Source organism: Carcharhinus amblyrhynchos, chromosome 13 (assembly GCF_965287045.1).
Source record: "Carcharhinus amblyrhynchos chromosome 13, sCarAmb.v2.hapA, whole genome shotgun sequence".
Classification (NCBI taxonomy): Eukaryota; Metazoa; Chordata; class Chondrichthyes; order Carcharhiniformes; family Carcharhinidae; genus Carcharhinus; species Carcharhinus amblyrhynchos.
In genome coordinates, this window is record NC_137336.1 from 34,235,067 (window position 1) to 34,254,358 (window position 19,292).

At 43.3% G+C, this 19,292-nt stretch overlaps 1 protein-coding gene across 1 annotated transcript in view; it reads right to left on the bottom strand.

Moving 5' to 3' along the window:
* LOC145351488 (uncharacterized) overlaps window positions 1-19,292 on the bottom strand; it is a 166,773-nt gene that overhangs the window by 1,214 nt on the left and 146,267 nt on the right. Inside the window, exons 14-18 of the mRNA XM_080201085.1 lie at window positions 16,944-16,997; window positions 15,111-15,137; window positions 14,763-14,816; window positions 11,722-11,808; window positions 8,290-8,328 (exon numbers count right to left, since the gene is read on the bottom strand). Of these exons, the coding sequence (XP_080057211.1) occupies window positions 8,290-8,328; window positions 11,722-11,808; window positions 14,763-14,816; window positions 15,111-15,137; window positions 16,944-16,997 (261 nt within the window). The remainder of the gene's footprint in view (window positions 1-8,289; window positions 8,329-11,721; window positions 11,809-14,762; window positions 14,817-15,110; window positions 15,138-16,943; window positions 16,998-19,292) is intronic.

Here is a 19,292-nt window from a genome sequence, read left to right on the forward strand (position 1 = left end):
AAAAGGACAAAATAATTATTTGGTTACAAATGTAAATTTCAGCAAATTTAACATAACAATGGTCATCCAAAACGTCTTAAAAAGCACAAATCTGAAATGTATTTATTCAAAGTGATAATGCCACCGTCAAAAGCAGAAATATTCTTTGTTTTACCAAGCCAAATAACCAGGTCCTTTGTTTGATTTCTGGATGTGCTGAAGTCCAAAGATGTGCTGGATAGGTGCATTGGCCATGCTAAATTGCCCATTAGTGTCCCGGAATGCAAAGGTTAGAGAGATAAGTGGAGTAAATATGTGGGATTATGGGAATACAGCCTGGGTAGGATCATAGTGGATGCAGGCTCGATGGGCCAAATGGCCTTCTTCTGCACTGTTGGGTTTCTTTTATGTTTCTATTTTTTGTTCAGTTGCAGATTAAACAATAAAAAGTCTGCTGATTATGAAAAAAATATTGTTTGGAATTTTTGCTCTATCCAGAAATATACCACTTGGAAAATTTTAATCAATATACCGTGAGTTATATTTGCTAATAGATTTCATCCAATAGTGTGATCTCCCACAAATGTCTAAAAAAAAAATCAAATTGAAGTTTTTTAATATTAGACGGAATCCCTGTGTACAAAGAGGAGTCAAGAGGAGATGTAGACATCAAGTAAAACTGGATTAGGAGAATAATTAGGCTCAAGGATGCAGACATAATACAATTCCTGTACATTGTCTTTTTCTGTGCAATACATTGTATGTATTACTATTTTTGGTTACTTGGAAGAACTTACAGCACAGAAAAATGTCATTTGGTCTGTGCTGATGTTTAGCACCCACACTGGGAGATGATGGCCTAGTGATATTATCGCTAGACTATTTATCCAGAAACTCAACTAATGTTCTGAAGACCTGGATGCAAATCCCACTATGGCAGATGGTGGAATTTGAATTCAATTAAAAAACAATCTGGAATTAAGAATCTACTGGTGACCGAAACCATTGTCGATTGTCAGAAAAATCCATCTAGTTCACTGATGTCCTTACGTAGTCTGGCCCATATATAACTCAGAGCCACAGCATCTGGTTGACTCTAAACTGCCCTCAGGCAACTAGGGACGGGAAATAAATACTGGCCAGCCAATGACACTCAAGTCCCATGAAAGAATAAAAAAAGATACTTTATTTTAGCCTTTCAACATGTCCTTCTAATCCTTTCTCCTTGTGCTACTCTATCTTTCTCTTTGCTAGGTTTTCATAGCAACCGTTCTACATGCTGGAGTGCTTCACATTCTCACCATTGATTAAATGGCAAAGCTTCTACTAAATGGAGAAGGGTCTAATTATAGCATTATGTGTTTACACAGCTAGTCTGCATTATAAATGTAGACACAGTAAAAAGTCTGACAACACCAGGTTTTAGTCCAACCTATTTATTTGATAATATTCTCACAAGCTTTCGGGTTAGTCCCTTCGTCAGATGAATGGAGAGTTCTGGCCTCAAACAGAGCATATAAAGCACAGACAGTTTAGAGATTACTGATTAGAATGCGAATCCTTACACCTGACCTGCTGTTCAAGACCTGAAGTGGCTGACAATGTGAGTGGAAGGAGCACTGATCACAGGTTACAGAGATGTGTATTGTCTCAAGACAGTACAGTAAGTGAGGTTCTGCAAACCCAGGCAAGTCACCGGGGCCACAGATAGTGCGACGTAACCCCAGTGACTTGCCTGGGCCTGCAAAACCCCACTCACTGTACTGTCCGGAGACAACACACATCTCTGCAACCTGCGATCAGTGCTCCCTGGGTTTTGCAGGCCCAGGCAAGTCACTGGGGTTACGTCGCACTATCTGTGGCCCCGGTGACTTGCCTGGGTTTGCAGAACCTCACTTACTGTACTGTCTTGAGACAATACACATCTCTGTAACCTGTGATCAGTGCTCCTTCCACTCACATTGTCAGCCACTTCAGGTCTTGAACAGCAGGTCAGGTGTAAGGATTCGCATTCTAATCAGTAATCTCTAAACTGTCTGTGCTTTATATGCTCTGTTTGAGGCCAGAACTCTCCATTCATCTGACGAAGGGACTAACCCGAAAGCTTGTGAGAATATTATCAAATAAATAGGTTGGACTAAAACCTGGTGTTGTCAGACTTTTTACTGTGTTTACACCAGTCCAACGCCGGCATACCCACATTATAAATGTAGACACAGAGATTTGTAATAGGAAAGTTGACAGGAAATGCGCACAGATGTGATTTTGAATAGACAGATTGTAGATAATGAAGTATTTCAGTATTATATTCTATAACCAGGAATTTCCTCAAATCAGGTTCCCCTGGACTACTGAATTTGCAGAGGGACCCTCTTTAAGACACCACAGCAAGACTGGCTTGGAGGACTTTTCCAAATTATATGAATTTGTTTATGAACACAGGGCTGATAGGTTATGCTCGTCTGGTTTCCCCTATACATTAGTAGAATGCCCAATTTCTATAATGCACAATTAAAATTACCAAAACGCATCAATTATGGAAGACAACTTTTAACATAGTTATTTAGTTGCAAACTCACTGCAGTTGATCCTCTCCCTTCCACTCAAGTAATAGGGGAGTAAGCCATTTTATGATGCTTTTATGCAATAGCAACAAGAATGGAATTTTCCACTAACAGGATTCTGCTGTTAAGCTCAAAAGGTTCTGCCTATCACACAAATGTGTAATGTGATATATGTATTTGAGTGCCAGTGTGATGTCAGTTGCAAAGCTCATGGGTGGAATTTTCCCAGCAAATGACTTAGGAGGTGATTTAACTAAAAAAATTCAAAGTGTTGAACGAGCATGAAAACAGGAGAAAATCAAACCCATTTTTTGGGCGAGCTCCCAGATGCTATCTCATGGTACTTAGGGAAAAAAAATCACAAATGTGATTCTTGCCAGTAGGGGAAATGGGCAGAGACTGCTTTTCACAGCAACGTTGCAGTTAACAAAGCTGCCCCAGAATACAAATGTTCCCTCAGCTCCATGACTGTTGAAGGAAATCTTTCTAGTTGTAACTAAGTTGGTTCCATTATCAGCAACTATTTTATCATAACAGGCAGTGCTGTTTTGCAAACTGTAATCACGAGGTTGTTCTGAGGATTGATTGCTCCTGTTTTGAGATGAAGAGTTAGAGCCCTGCGGATCTTTTTGAGAGACCAGGCTGCTGAGTTGTAGGGACGCCATTGCGCAGGTGCCCAAATCTCTCAGCGTACTGTGTACGAGTATATACAGTGCATTGGGAGATCTCACCCTAGACATTGCCACTCTCGCCCAATCGCCATCCCCAGACAATCACTGTTCTGGCCGATTCCACCCACTTTGATTGGCGCCTCGGTCAACTGCTGTTGCCGATTTTTCTCCACCGCATCCCAGATGATCCGCCAACCCTAATTCTCCCTGGCCAATCGCAGCCCCCTCTCCCCTCCCCCCCCGGTTGATTGCCCCCCATAATTCACCCCACCATCCAGTCGCCACCCTGGCCAATCCCTGATGCAGAGTTCTTTCTGCTACCCTGTCTCCCATCATGGCCCTGTCCCACATCATGGGCCTGCCCACCTCAGGCCATATTCTTCAGGCCCCCACCTTCTCCTTAGGTCGCACATCTTTGGCACTGCCCAATGCCTGTTGGGCAGTGCCAGGGTGCTAGACTAGGGTGCCAGGACCAGGGTGCCAAGGGGCACTGCCCAGTAACATCATGAGAGGTGAGAAACTGGGAGAGAACCCTCTTGTTCACTTCTCGCCTATCTTCACAGCTCACCACTCCAATGGACTGGCATGACAAGCCAGTGAGATGACCCTCTAAGTGTCATTTTGGATGAAAAAAAAAGACTTGCCAGTGTGAATCAGATCACAATTCTGAGACACTTAGGGCTCTACTTTACCATTTTGATTCTAAATGCTGGGCAGACTTGAACCGGGGAGTGTTTCAGATCTGACTTTTAGACCCGTTCTCAGGTGCCCTCAAACGCACTCTGCCTGCAAAAATATCAGTGATTCTGAATTGCGCTGCAGAAGCCTGGGGCTTAATGTGGCCAAAACCCTGCAGCTCCAATTGGCACCTCCAAGTGCACATCCTCCCCTGCCACATCGTGCCCAGGCCAGATAATGCCTTCCCCTGGCCCCCACAAACACTACCCCATTCCCACAACATTACTGACCCCCTTATGCCCCCACCCGCCTGCCACTCAGACCAATCACAACCTCCCGCCTCCCTTCCCCCCAATGATCCCAGGCAGAGTGGCAGTGGCCCCCGCCCCCTCTTCCCCCTCACTCATCACAGGCAGAGTGATCCACCCTCCCCCCCCCCCCCGAACCCTACAGATATCAGGCAGAGAGATCCCTCTCACCCCCACCCCGGACCCTCCCGTACAAGGCCCCCATCTCCTCCGGACTCTGGTAGCTATGTGACGCATTCCTCTCTCTCCCCTGTCCCCAATCACTGAGGCACTGATCCACACCACCCCTTCCCCCCGCAATCCCTCCTCCCCATCAGCACATCTGCAAGCGCTCACTTGCCTTCCCCTCAAAGCTAACAAGCAAACTGCAACGGAACTTGCTGGAATGTTCTGCCAAACTGCCTGCAGCTGATCTGTCCTAATGAGGGGCAACTCCATTAAAAACTCAAGAATGAACAGGCAGGCAGGCACAAAATATGCGCACAATCAGCCCCCCCCCCCCGCCCCCGATTCTCTGAGGGTGAACGTGGGAGGCTGCTGGATGCAGCAGAAGCGAGGCGGGCCACCCTTTTCCCCCCAGGAGGATGAGGACCCTTGAAGTGAGGGGGAAGAAGGTGGGGGGGGGGGGGGGGTCCACTGCCACTCTGCCTGAGATCACTGGGGAGAAGGGAGGAGGGAGTCGTGATTGGTCTGAGTGGTGGACGGGTGGGGGCATAAGGGGGTCAGTAATGTTGTGGGGGTGGGGCAGTGTTTGTGGGGGCCAGGGGGAGGCATTATTTGTGGGCCTCCTGTGCCTGCAATTCCTGCTCCTTCTCAGCTCCAGCAGCGACCAAAAGAACAGCAAGATCGACTGGTTGGATAGAAAAGGCCATGTCGTCACTCTGAAGGTGGGGGAGGGAGGGGAGATGGAGAGGAACATGTTATGGAATGCTGCTTGCCCCTAGCACATCAGCAGTCACTGTCCATGCCGCCTAATTCCCCCAGCCACATGCTCCCCACAATTACAGCCCCCACTCCCCAGTTACCCCAGCCACATGCTCTCCACAATCTCAGCTGCTGGCGAAGTTGAGAGGCTGGCAGAAGTGCAGTTTGCAAGGGTTTTGTGCACATCCTTCAGCTGGGTGCACTAGGACCCAGCAGCACTGCAGGACCCGAGGTCAGGACTGAGACCTGGGTCCGTGCTGCAGGTTGGACATCGGAGACTCTGTAGAGCAACAGCACCACCCCCAACACACACACACTCACTCACAGAGCCGCCACCAACCTGAGACAGAAAATGGCCGCAGCAGAGAGCTGTCGGACGCTTGGCACTTACCTCCTCACTGACCCTCACTGATGGAGTGCCCGAATTGGATGTTTATGGCATATGTCTGTTTCGCGTCGCTTCCAGATTGGTGAACGTCCTGGTAAAATTGGGCGTGCAGCCCATGAATTCAATTTAAATGCATTCAAATGCATTTAAATTGCACAACTCATCTCACACCCAACTTAACCAAGTTTGCATGTCTGAAAACAGGCGCAACTTGATGGTAAAATCGGGCCCATAATCATATTTTTTGGGAGAAGGATGAGTTTTGCATCAGTTCTGAGCAGGACGGAGCCTCAGAAGCACATCCTTTCAGCTTTCATAACAAGCAGAGTACTGACAGTATTCAACCAATTCATGTTTGCAAAATTCAGAATATAATGTCTAATTTTAGATGTAATGCAACATTTGGACAGCACTTGCTGAACAGTTCTGAGTGTGCTCAGAGTGTATATGAACGACCGATTTAAGATTATCAAATTCATAAGGCGGTTCACATATATTTGCTAGAAGTTACCTATATTTATATACAGGGTCCTGTCCTCTGCAGGCAAAAGGAACATGCCCAGACATTATGCCTTTCTGAATTAAACAAAAACTCTGGGGACAATAGTTCTCTGATGCATTCACCAAGGCAATGTACCAACTAATCTGAGTTGACTTGCAACAAATCAGCACCCTTTTCTCATTAATATAAATTATTTTTCCCTTTGAAATTTGGTATTCTTGACTCTATCCTGAAAAAAAAGACAAAAAAGATTCACCAGCATATCGCTTTTTCAGCAATACTTAAATTCCATTCTGTCTGTAAAGCGCTGGTTCAGAAATTTCAACTGCAAGGTGCCATTTTTTTCTGGCACTAAACCGCCTCCTGCAAGATAGGTTGCTACACTCAGGACAGAAGAGAATGACTTCATTGAATCCCTACTGTGCAGAAGGAGGCCTTTCAGCCCATCGAATCTGTAAAATCTCACCCAACCCCATCCCCATATATTTACCCCAGCTAGTCCCCTTGACACTAAAGGGCAATTTAGCGTAGCCAATGCACCTAACCCACACATCTTTGGACTGTGGGAGGAAACTGGAGCACCTGGAGGAAACCCACACAGACACAGGGAGAATGTGCAGACTTGGCACAGACAGTGACCCAAGTTGGAATTGAACCTGAGCCCTGGCACTGTAAGGCAGCTGTGCTAACCGCTGTGCCGCCGAAAGGGTAAGCAAAGAAAATTGGACGAGTAGAAAACAAAATAAAACGTTGACCAGTTTGATCAGAATAATCTCTTCAGTACATGTTAGATGTTAAAATCTATCACATAATTTTGTCTGTGTGCACTTCTTGTCTGTGAAATTGTGCCTTCTATTATCATGTTTTGGTTGTACTTTTGCATCAACTGTTTATATTTGTGATGATAGCTGTCCACTTTGTCACAATGACATACCCTCCTACCAGTAGTGGTGTTGTAAAGCCTCAGTTTTGTATCTCCCCAGCCTATGCTGCAGAGTAACTTTTATGCTCCAAACAATTCGATTTGTCTACTAACTTCAAACAAGGATGTTATATTCAAAAGCAATGCCTGCACGTACTTTCTATCAAACTTTCCTCTACTACAAATTCCAATGTCGACAATCACAATGGAAGCTGATTATAAAAGCTTGTCAGGGATGAGTTATGTTACATTTTCCCCAGTGGAGGTAATACAGTCCTACCACTGACAGGAGGATGTAATTACTATGCATTGATATGGAAATAGGAGTGGGTCAGTCAGCCTCTTGAGCACATTCAGCCACTAAATTAGATCATGGCTGATATACATCTTACATGATGGACACAGGAAATTATAACAGAAAAAAAACAAGGATAGAATTTATGACTTTAAAATGATGAATTGAATTAAATTGGAGCTGCCTGGTCTAATTATTCTTCATCTATCCCAGCTTCACCTGATGATGACACTTTATTTTCACTCCTGAGAGATCCTGTACATGTGTAACCCTGTTTGCTTCAGTCTATGCAAAGACTTAATTTTAGGATATTTCTGCCTATACACAATTACAGTTAAATGCAGGACTGTAGGAGTCAACTAACTGTGCTAAGCTGAACAATTGTAGGTAACTTGATTACATATTGAATCAGAAGGCATGATGGGTTATCTAAAAATTGACTGCATTCCCGAAGGGTACACAGTGCAGGAAAACAACAGTTACCCATAACAGCAGCTCTGAGGACTGTTTTTCTAGATGGAGGCAGCATGCAAAAAATACTTCCAATCATGAGATAAGGGTTGAAATATATCTTGACTTTAGAAAGTGTGTATTCAGTTCAGTTCAGTTCTTAGATCCCGCTCATTTTTAGTACATGTTTTTTTTGTACAGGGCCTGGCCGAGAAGCCAGCCTCCAAATTCGCTTTTTTGCTTCTGTCATGTTAATTCTTTAAGTTCCTTTCAATAAAGGGAAACTATTTTAAAACTTGTACCAGTGCTGTCCTCTTATCTTTCAAATGAATGAATGGACCCAACACTCCCTTATTATAATAATTCTCTAAATCTACTTCTACCTAAGCATTGTTTTATATAATATTTTGTTTGCGTGTACCAATACTGTCTCAGCATTTCCAATCAGTCAATTTATTTGTTCAAGGGAATTGGGTTAACTCAGCTTTTTGCTTCGTCTTCTCTTACATATTTTGAACAAATTTATGGATTCACTTCAAGAAATCTAAGATTATGTAACATTGTGATTGAATGTTCCTTGTTGAATTATGGAAGGATAAATAAGTTACCTTGTGCCAACATCCTGGAATTGGCAGACCATCTGGACCCTATAATGGAGACAGACACAGGAATGTAATGAATGAATAAACTTTACTTTATCCTAATTAACTCATACATTTTCTTTATAATACTCCTTTTGGGAGTCACATGAAAACCATGCTATTTAGTGAGATTTGCCACACAACAAATGCTTGAAGTTTGAAGAGAAAAGGCTGGACAAAACTTACCTGCCAGTGTCTGCAGAGAGAACATATAAATTTATCTATCAAATATGGAACCTTTAGCGTACATAAGTGGATGAATACTCTTTGCCTGAAACATTAGCCTGTTTACATTCTGCACGGTCATTACCTAACCTGCTTTCTGTTTCCAGAATTTTATGTATTTACCTAAGCTTTTCCACATCTGTTGCATTTTTGTTTATTTAGGATGAATTTTGAATTTAATTATGAAAACATTAATGTTACACCTTTTATTACATGAGAATGGGCAGCATAGTAGCACTGCTGCCTCTCAGTGCCAGGGACCCGGGTTCAATTCCAGCCTTGGGTAACTATCTGTGTGGAGTTTACATGTTCTCCCCGTGTCTGTGTGGGTTTCCTCCGGGTGCTCCAGTATCCTCCCATATGCCAAAGATGTGCAGGTTAGGTTGACTGGCTAAATTTTCCCTTAGTGTCGGGGGATTAAATACATGTTTTCAACACGGAGATAGGACCTGAATGGGATTGTTGTTGGTGCAGGCACGATGGGCCGAATAGCCTCTTTCTGCATTGTAGGTGTTCGATTCTTCTATTCTATGAATAGAATTAAATTAAACCATTTCTGACAGTATTAAATAATGTGTGTTGCCTTGCTTCTTGTATGCAATAACAAACATATGCCATTCTATAAAGACTTTCAATTTGCAGCTTTAATGCATAAAATAACTCAGAAAGCATTCAATCACTGGATGGCACAGGCAAGATTTCATTTAGTTTCACAGTTAAAGGCAGCAATCTCTGAAAACACAGCGATCCAGCAGTATTCCGCTGTGGTACTGTATAAGATTGGTAGCACAAACCTAAATGAATCTAAATTTATCAATGGTCTATTTGAAAACAGAGCACTTTTGGACAATGTGACATTTGATATATTTAGACATTTTTATATTGAAATGTTCATGCCAAGTACGAAGTTTTGGCTTGAAGATTAATGCAATGGTTATTTTGTTACATTGTGACCAGTCCTACATGATTGGTATATGGAAACAATAATGTTTAGCAGAAAACAACAAAATATCTGTCGTAAGTCATACAGGGCATCTGCTGTATTACAATCTGCAACGTAGCAGTACAGAACTTTAATTAGGCCACATTAGGAATATTGTTACAGTTCTGGTCACCACACTACCAGAAGGATGTGGAGGCTTTGGAGAGAGTACAGAAAGGGTTGATCAGGATGTTGCCTGGTTTGGAAGGTATTAGCTCTGAGGAGAGATTGGAAAAACTTGGGTTTGTTTTCACTTGAACGTCAGAGGCTGAGGGACAACCTGATAGAAATTTACAAAACGATGAGAGGCAGGGATAGAATGGACAGAGAGTCTTTTCCCCAGGGCAGAAGTGTCAATTATTAGGGGACATAGATTTAAGGTAAAAGGGGGAAAGTTTAAAGGAGATGCAAGTTTTTTTTTTACACAGAGGGTGGTAAGTACCTGGAATGCACTACCAGTGGAGGTGGTAGAAGCAGATAAAATAGCAACGTTTCAGAGGCATCGTGACAAATACATGATTAGGCAGGGAATAGAGGGATACAGACCATACAGAGGCAAAAGGTCTTTAGTTTAGAAAGGCATCATGTGTTGGTGCAGGCTTGGTGGGCCGAAGGGCCTGCTGCTGTTCCTTGTTCTTTGTATAGGAGTGCATTACAGTTAGCTCTGGGATCTTTCTACCAGGTTATTTAGTTTAAAGGTGCACAAAGATTTTCGGTGTTCAGTAACTAAATTCCAAAATAAAATTGCAAGAAGTGTATTTTATACATTTATAGATTTAACAGGTGCCATCAAAATCATTTAACGTGACAAATTCAATTTAATGATAATCTATTTTTCTCTAAATCTTAGATTTTACTTAATTTTTCTGCTTTAAATCTGCCATCATTACCTCACTCTTCAAGAAAGCCCACCCTTGGCCCTTCTATCATTGCAAATGACCTCATCTTCAACCTCCCTTTTGTCTGTAAAAGCTTTGAACCTCTTCTCACCTCCCAAATCCATGCCCAGCTTTCTCATAAATCCATATTTGAATTCATCCAATCAGAACTTCTGCCCATATCACAGCACTGAAATCGTCCTGATCAAAGTCACATCTATCGTCTTATGTGACAGTACCCGTGGCAAATGATCCTTTCTAACTAACCCTTCTCAATCTGGCTGCAGTGTTTGCATGGTTGGCTACACTGTCCTTCTCCAGTGTCTGTCCATTGGAGAGTGGGTGGGACTGCCCAGACCTGGTTGTCCTTCCAGAGAATTGTAAGGAAATGCTGCTGATGGGACCTTGTGTTTCAGTGCACTGAAATCAGGCATTTAGGCATGAAATGATACCACATCCCAAACACAGCTGGAAAACACAAAAAGCCCAAAGCTATTTTCCCATAACATTCTGGTGAAGGTTTAAAATGCTGACAAAACACTGGGGCTGGAACATTACAACCATTCACACCTGCGGGATTTACCCATCCCGCTGCAGTCAACAGAGATTTGGCTGGGCACCAAATTTTCCATCCTCAAGCAGCGAGAGTGTGGCGTGAACAGATGGTAAGATCGCAGCCTGGGATTTTTTTTATAGGGATGTAGAATTTGAGACAAGAAAAGTTACATTCAACTTGTAAATGGTTGTATTCAAGCTGCACTTATTGCTGTGCATAATTCTGGCCTTCATGTTACAAAAAGGAATGCCAAAGAAAATGTAAAAAAAAGATTTATAAGGATTGTACCAGGACAGAAGATAAAGGAACATTGGAAAGAGGGAGTTTAAAGCCAAGACTTACAGTTGGCCTGATCAGAGATCTCCACAATGAGCAATCTGTTGGACAGGGTAGACATTGAGAGAATATTTCCACTTGTGGTCACAAATACAAGGTAGTCACTAAGAAACCGAATATTTCTTTATTCGGTGAGTGTTTTAAATAGAGAACTCATTGAGTTGGAGGAAATGGAAATTAGTGAACATACTAGCCAGCGCTGCTGGTTGGACCAAATGTCCTACTTCCGTGCTCTGTGTTTGTAGATGAACAAAAAAAAACTTGTTGCAAATTGTTTCCTGTATTTTTGCTTGTCTAACACTATGGTTAGTGTGTTATTGATATTCTACAGTACAAATCTTTTAAAAACAATGTGCTTTTTCCTTTGAACATCATAAATTTCTGGGCACATTTCAAAAGGTAATAAAGCAGATGTCACATACCACTGGACAGGGCTGATCTAATCCAGGGGGACCTTGTTCTCCCTTCTGTCCTTTGCTTCCTTTTTTACCTGGATAACTTCTCTCCCCCTGTGGAGATAATTGTTGTGTGTTTGAGAAAGACTCGGCAAATCACGTGGAAACAATCAAGTGGAACATTTCTGGCCCTGCCTACTGTTGGGACCATTCAGTAGACCTTTGGCTGGCATACTGCAGTCCCCATAGCGAGTCCCTCCCAACAGTGGCTCTCCCCAAAGTGTGTTTCCCCCCCGCCCGCACAGTGGGTTCCCCCTACCACAGCGGGTCCTCCCCCCACACATCAGGGTTCCCCCCACAGTGAATTCTCCCCATAGCGGATCCTCCAAAACGGGGTTGGAAAATCCCAGATACAACAGCCAATTGTTATCCGTGCAAAAAGGTACAAATGTCTTGAACTACATTTGTTGTAGAGTGTTGTGGTAAGCATCGTCCTATTTGAACGTATATATCATATACTGATGTCTAAAGTGGGTATGGGCTTCGCAATACAAGTTTTCACTGATTAGTTTCACCACAAGGGGCCTGTGTAACTGGTTGTCTCCAGTTCTGAGTCCATGCTCTACTGTATTTCTATCTATTCATAAGTAAAGAAGATCGAATATCACAGCATGTTTGACTACCTTTCTGCTGCCAAGTTTCCACAGCATTCATTGCAAATACACAATCAAATCCAGTTATTTATGGAGAACGTTGCATAAAGCAGGAATATATTCACTAGCTGTTTACAGAAGGCATTATTTTGGCTGTTACCTGCAGCACTGGGAGTTGCTAGAGTCAGCATTTGGTGAAGTTGCAGAAACTGCAGGGGGAGCACTCACTCCCTGTACCTAAAGTTGCAGAGTCTGATTCCCTGCAATTCCCTCTCCCAGACTCTTTCTAGTGACACCCTGAGTAGGCATCTGCATCAGAAATGGCAAGAAAAAAATCCAGCCAGAAAAATATTTACCCCTTGAACTGAAAACTGCAGATTTCTCTAAAAGAAATCATTTGCGATTATAAAAAAGTAGCCTGTAACTAGCGTTGGTTGTATCTTTGTGATGGGGCAATGTACAAGGCAGTTTATTCTGTCAGGAGGAGTGAGGAGTGAGATGGTGGACGGAGGGGTGAGGGGCAGTGAGGATCCTCCAATGGTGCAGGCGCAGACCAGTTGATTGGACAGGCGTCAGTGGGTTGTGGGCTGTGCCGCAAGGCCACTGGTCTTATTGCAACTTCCCTCCCTCTGAAACTACTCCAACTTCCTTCCCTCCAAATCTACCTCAACTTCTCTCCCTCTGAACCCATCGCAACTTCTCTCCCTCCAGACCTGCAGCAACTACCTTCCTTCCATGCGCATTGCCAGTTTGGCAGTGCCCTGGTGCTTGGTTGGCAGTGCCAGGGTTGCCAGGTTGGAAGTGCCCAAGCATGTCCCCCCCAACCTGGGGCTATATTTACCTCTGCACCTCTGGTGGGTTCCCCTTTACTGCTTCAGGTTTTTAAAACCCGTTGTACCGGTTGGAAACATCACGTTGGAAAGGTATAAATGTTCAGTCATTGGAGAACATATTGCTAGGAAGCCTTTAATTATATTTAAATTTATTAAAATGAAATAAGATTCTACTCAATTACATTACAGGTGAAAAGTGTGGAAAATCAGGAAACAAGACCTCATAGAATCCCTACAGTACAGAAGGAGGCCATTTGGCCCATTGAATCTGTACCGACCATAATCCCACCCAGACCTGATTCCCATAACCCCATACATTTAACCTGCTAATCCCCCTGACACTGGGGCCAATTTATCCTGGCCAATCAAGCTAACTTTGGACAGTGGGAGGAAGCCGGTGCACCCGGAGGAAGCCCACGCAGACATGAGGAGAAAATGCAAGCTCCATACAGGCGGGAATTGAACCCAGGTCCCTGGCCCTGAGAGGCAGCAGTGCTAATCACTGTGCCACCGTACTGCCCCCATTGGTAAGAATCTCACTTCCTGACTCTGTGATTTCGGGCCCGCGAAGCTGTTTATGCTGACGGCTGACAAAAGCTCAAAATTCCACCCATAGCTTTAGTCTTTTCCTGCATGGAGTATTGGTGTCTGTCTGACAATGTGACTGAAGACCTGATGAATAGTATCACCTTATGTTATCAATTAGCCCATCTTAAGTTATTACTTTTACTTAGAGACTGAAGTGAAAATTCTTAGATTTACTACCTATTTTTTGAGATTATTTAGAAAACAATGTTCATGGTTTTTATTTAAATTAGTGCCAGCCTTGGCTCAGTTAACGTCCTTTGGAAAGGTTAAATCAAATTCCTATCTGTCTTCTCAGATAAATGTAAAAGGCCTCATGGCACAAATCAAAGACAAAGGGGGAACGCTAGTACCTTTCCTTCAGCTGTCACCACTAAAAAGTTAAAGTCATCATTTAGCTTATCACTTTCTGAGGGACTTCACTGTGCCCAAGATGGCTGCCATGTTTCCTCGTCATAACATTGGCTATGTTCTGTTGCCCACTGCATTTTTTGAGTGAGGGTGAGGAGAAGGTTTGGGAGTGTTTTATGGCAGGTATGATGAGGTGGCACAAAGTCAGAAGAAAGGGTTCAGCCACTTGGACCATGGCTAAACGTAGCAGCAGATTTTGCCCGTGAAGGTGACAGCCTCCGTATGCTTTTCATATCTACCTCTTGGGGCCTGCTATAAGAAGTTAGCACTGGTTAGGAGACATTAGGAGGCCTTTAAACCTATAGCTGTGATCAACTTCCTGTTTGCATTGCTCCCCTGTCACATAACGCCCCGGCCCAAAGTCCCGATTGGACGCAGAGACTCCCTTTGCAACTCTAATTGGTCACCTTTGAGCCAGAGGCCACCTATTGGCCATCTGATGTTTGATGTGATGAACTGAGACAGCGGGGAAGGGAATGAGCCTCCCCCTCTCTGCTAAAAAACATCAAATCCAGCCATACATAAGAATGGTGCATTCAGCAGATGTGATTTACGCTCTGGTTAATAGTTGTTTAATATCTCTTACCTTATCTCCCTTTTCACCTCTATCTCCCTTCAGCCCCCTTAGACCTGGGAAACCCTGCAAATAATAATAATGAGCATTGAGCACAATTAGTAAGTGCAGTATTTTATAATGTGGACATAACCTCAGAAAGGGAAAATGGAACACATTCATGTTTTTTTATAAATGTGTGAGCTTTGAAAAATAGTTAATGGGCTCAAATGATACTATTTGGAGTTTTCAGTCCAAGAATTTGAAAATTCCAGGATTCAAGCACTGAGGTTAACAATAAAACTGGTGCATGAGCCAGTTGGCAATATGCAATTTCTCTCTATTCAGCATATTTCGACTATTTTGTCAAAAGATACTTACATCTAATCCTGCTTCACCCACTTTACCCTGTATAAAAACAAGAAGGAAGAAAGATACTATAAATTTCGCTGTGAGTAACCTGAACTTGACCATTGTCCTAGTACATTTTAAAATAATGCAGTGAGTTCTCACATAGCAAACACCCAAAGTTCAAGGAGTTGCTGGAATGCAAAAACATTCACTTCTGAAGGGACACTCAGTGGCTGCCAGTGTGGAGCAAAGTTCTGGGAAGGGCTGGCATGTGGGGTTTGCTGCCCACTGCAGTGGGCAGCCAAAGTACATATGGAAGGCCCCAGTGTGGGGCCATTTAGAGCAATTGCTCAGATTTTTCCAGCAGTGGAGTGCCCTCCCCCTACCCCGCTCTCCCCACAACCACCCGGCCGTCCATTGAGAATGCCAGTCTAATGGTGAAAGCCTTTCTTCAGGAGGCTGTGGGGAATTGGTTGGGGTTACTGGCATTAGGGCCCGAGTCTCTAATTGGAGGAGACATCATCTTGTTTGGTCCTCTAAATTATCTATTTATTTATCACCTGTCCAAGGGTGCCTCCATTTTGAGACACCCTCACATTTCTTTAGCTGCCTCAGCAGTGCCCATCTCTTTCAATGTGGTTGCTAAGGCCCTAGTTCGATTGGATTCACCAGAAAAATAGAGAGGGCCAAATTTTGGTATTAAAAATATTTGATTGGACCACATCAGAGTGTCGTGGGGTAGGGTGGGAAGCACTGTGTGAAGGGAAGGGTCATGAGTGCAGGGGTAAGAATTGCGGTGGGGTTAGGGGGGGATGGTTGTGAGAGTGGGGGAGAAGAGTTGTATGAGTGGGGGTGAGGGTAGAGTTGTGACCCCAATTGCTCATGGGATCATGACCCACAGATTTCAGAATCCCTGGCTAAGGCTGTCAACTCATTATCATAATAGGGTACAAAAAATAGCATGGGGCGGCATAGTGAGAAGGGTTGTAGGAAAGACAGGTGACTGTAACCAAGTACAATTCCCATCATCTAGTGAAAGACACCAATTGAAGGGCAGAAGATATTTAAAGGAACATCACCAGTAACCTCTTATTCCAGCTACAGTAGGTCCCTAATGGGAGGTCACTGTAGGGTTAAGCCTCAGGGTGGTGTGCCTCTCCCAGTGGGAGCCAAGGAGCCCGTTTCCTGTCTGCCAGCAAAGCTAGCGCCATTAATATGGGCTGAGTTGGAGCAAATCCTGGGGCTGATGGAAGCATTATCTGATCAGCCATACGCAGAAGGGTGAAAGGTGCAGGAAATCTGGGCGTAAAGTTGTAGTGTGCATTAATTTAACAGTCTTCTGTTAAACAACTTGAATTTTTGATGTGAAGGCATTAGAGAGAGCGCAGGAAAGATTCACGAGAGTGCTTCCAGGCTAGACGAACTTCAGTTAGATAGATGGATTGGAGAAATTGGGACTATTGTCCTTGAAGAAGAGGTTCAAGGAGGTTTGAAAGAAGTATTCGAAATCATGAAAGGCCTGGGCAGAATAGAGATGGAAACAAACTGTTCCTATCGGTGGAAATTTCAAGTAAATAAGGGCACTGATTTACAATATTTGACAGATTAAGTGATGGAGACATGAGGATAAGTCTTTTAAAACAGCGAGTGGTTAAAGCCTGAAATACACAGCCTGGAAATCTGGCGGAGGCAGATTCAAAGAGGCATCCAAGACAGAAATGGATTGCAATCTGAAAAAGAAGAATGTGTAAGGCCACAGGCAGAAAGTAGGGGAATGGCACTTGGTGCTCAATTGGAGAGCCAGTGCAGACATGACGGGCTGAATGGCCTGTTTCTGCGTTGTAGCAATTCTGTGATTCTTACCTTTTCTCCCTTTTGACCAGGTAAACCTGTAAGACCTATGGAACCAGGATTTCCCTATGAAAGAGAGATAGCACGATGTTTGTTATTAATGAATCCATCATTCAATTCAATTCCTATGATTTGGAACTGTTTCCATCCATTTCATTGACATATGTTCATTAAAATTCATTAAAATTATAAAGGGGAGACCGACCATCAATGTTAATTAAAGTTAGGGAAAGTATCAAACTTAAGGAAAAGACATATAACTGCGCAAAGATGAGACCACTGGACGTGGCTGAGATGGATCATCCAGCTGGCACTTCTAGCGGAAGATTGCTCCGAATGCAGGACATTGACCCTAGTTTTGTTAGGATTCCTTGATGTCACACTTGGTCAAATGCTGCCTTGATGTCAAGGGCAGTCACTCTCACCTCACCAAAGCTGTTATGAGATCAGGAGCTGAGTGATGCTGGTGGAACCCAAACTGAGCATCAGTGAGCAGGTTATTGCTAAGCAAGTGCTGCTTGATTGCACTGCAGATTAACCTTTCCATCACATTACTAATGAGTGAGAGTAGATGGGGTAGTGATTATCTGGGTTGGATTTGTCTTTTTTTTGATATACAAGACATACCTGGGCAATAAGTTCATAAGATGTTGGAGCAGAATTCAGCCATTCGGCCCATCGAGTCCGTTTCACCATTCAATCATTGCTGATATGCTCCTTAGCCCCATTTTCTTGCTTCTCCCCATATCCTTTCAACCCATTACCAATTAAAAATCTGTCTAGCTCCTCCTTAAATTTACTCAATGTCCCAGCATCCACTGCACTTTAGGGTAGCAAATTCCACAGATTCACAACCCTTTGGGAAAAGTAGTTTCTCTTCAATGTTTCACATTGCTGGTTAAGATGCTGTGTTGTAACTGTCTGGAACAGCTTGACTAGGGGAGCAGCAAGTCCTGGAGCACAAGTCTTCAGTACTATTGCTGGCATATTGTCTGGGTCAAATGCAGTATCCATTACTTGACGTCATGTGGAATGAGTTGATTGGCTAAAGACTGGCATCTGTGATGCCGGGTACTTCTGGAAAAGGCTGGCACTTTTGACTATTCATTTACCAAATTAGGCAGCAGAAGACCTTCTGAATATTCACAACTATTTTACTGTGACACTTTGTCAGTACAAGCAATGGTTTCCACTCTTTCCTCTGGATCCTCTCCATATGCCTCCCATTGTAGGGAACATCCAGCGCTAAAGTACAAGCTTCAATGAGCATCAGCCACTCTCAATTCACTCTGAAGCATGACATGGTTTACTCTGAAAGGGACCCGCATTTCTAACACTGACAAAGACCCTTTCCTTCAAGAAAAAACTAATAGATACATTTAGACACAGGTACACCGATATAATGACAGAGAAAAAGAAATTCAGAGTCCCCTCTGTTACAGAGTGAAAAGGGTCTTGTAGAACTTGCAACAATTTTCCCATAGAGACATTCTTCTTAGTGGAACAAACCAATTGTCAATGACTAATATCTATCCATCTTCAATTAGAGATTTCTGCCGTAATTTTACCCTTGCCCTCTTGAGGCTCATTAGATCCCACCTGAGGCCAATGGAGAATGTCATTCTGTGAGCCTGGCCTACCCTAATTCTGTGGCAGGCGAGGCGGTAAAATTCCGGCCTTCTTTCCTCTTCAACATCTGTTTAAACTGGCTCTATCTATCCTACACCTTTTTACATTTATACTTTTCTGGGAATGTATATTACCCACAAATAGTGGTTATCTATATAACATTCCTTGTATTGTTCCTTCAGACTCGCTTTTCACACAGCATTTCCTCCACAATCTTAGACAAACAAAAAGCTATATTGATAGCATCAATGAAAGAAAGAGTTTCAATGGCTAGCGTGTTCTTCGGCCCTCTCCTTATTTTCTTTGCTTCCCATACCAGGAGCAACTTTCCCCATTCTCTCCTACAAGGAATATCAGCAATTCTCTGACACTGGAAAATCCATAGCCAAGGTTTGCACTTGAGCATCACTATAAAGGATTTATTTCATGTTACCAGGACGCTCAATGCTGGAAATCTCAGTATATACTTCTTTATTTTCCATTTTTAAAAATGTTTTATTCACTTTCAAGATGTCCTCCACTTTCAGATTTTTCATAATATGATTAAGTTCCAGCACGTCAAAGCTTGCATTTGGTCTTGTTTGTCTAACCAACTGAGCTGCCTGGCAAGACTCCTCAACTGTTCCTTTTCAGCCTTTGATGCACCTTTCTGTTCAGGCTTGGTATGACTCACATTGTCCAAAGCAAGCTTTTGATGTAAGATTACATCTGATTCACCCTGCTTAACCTCCA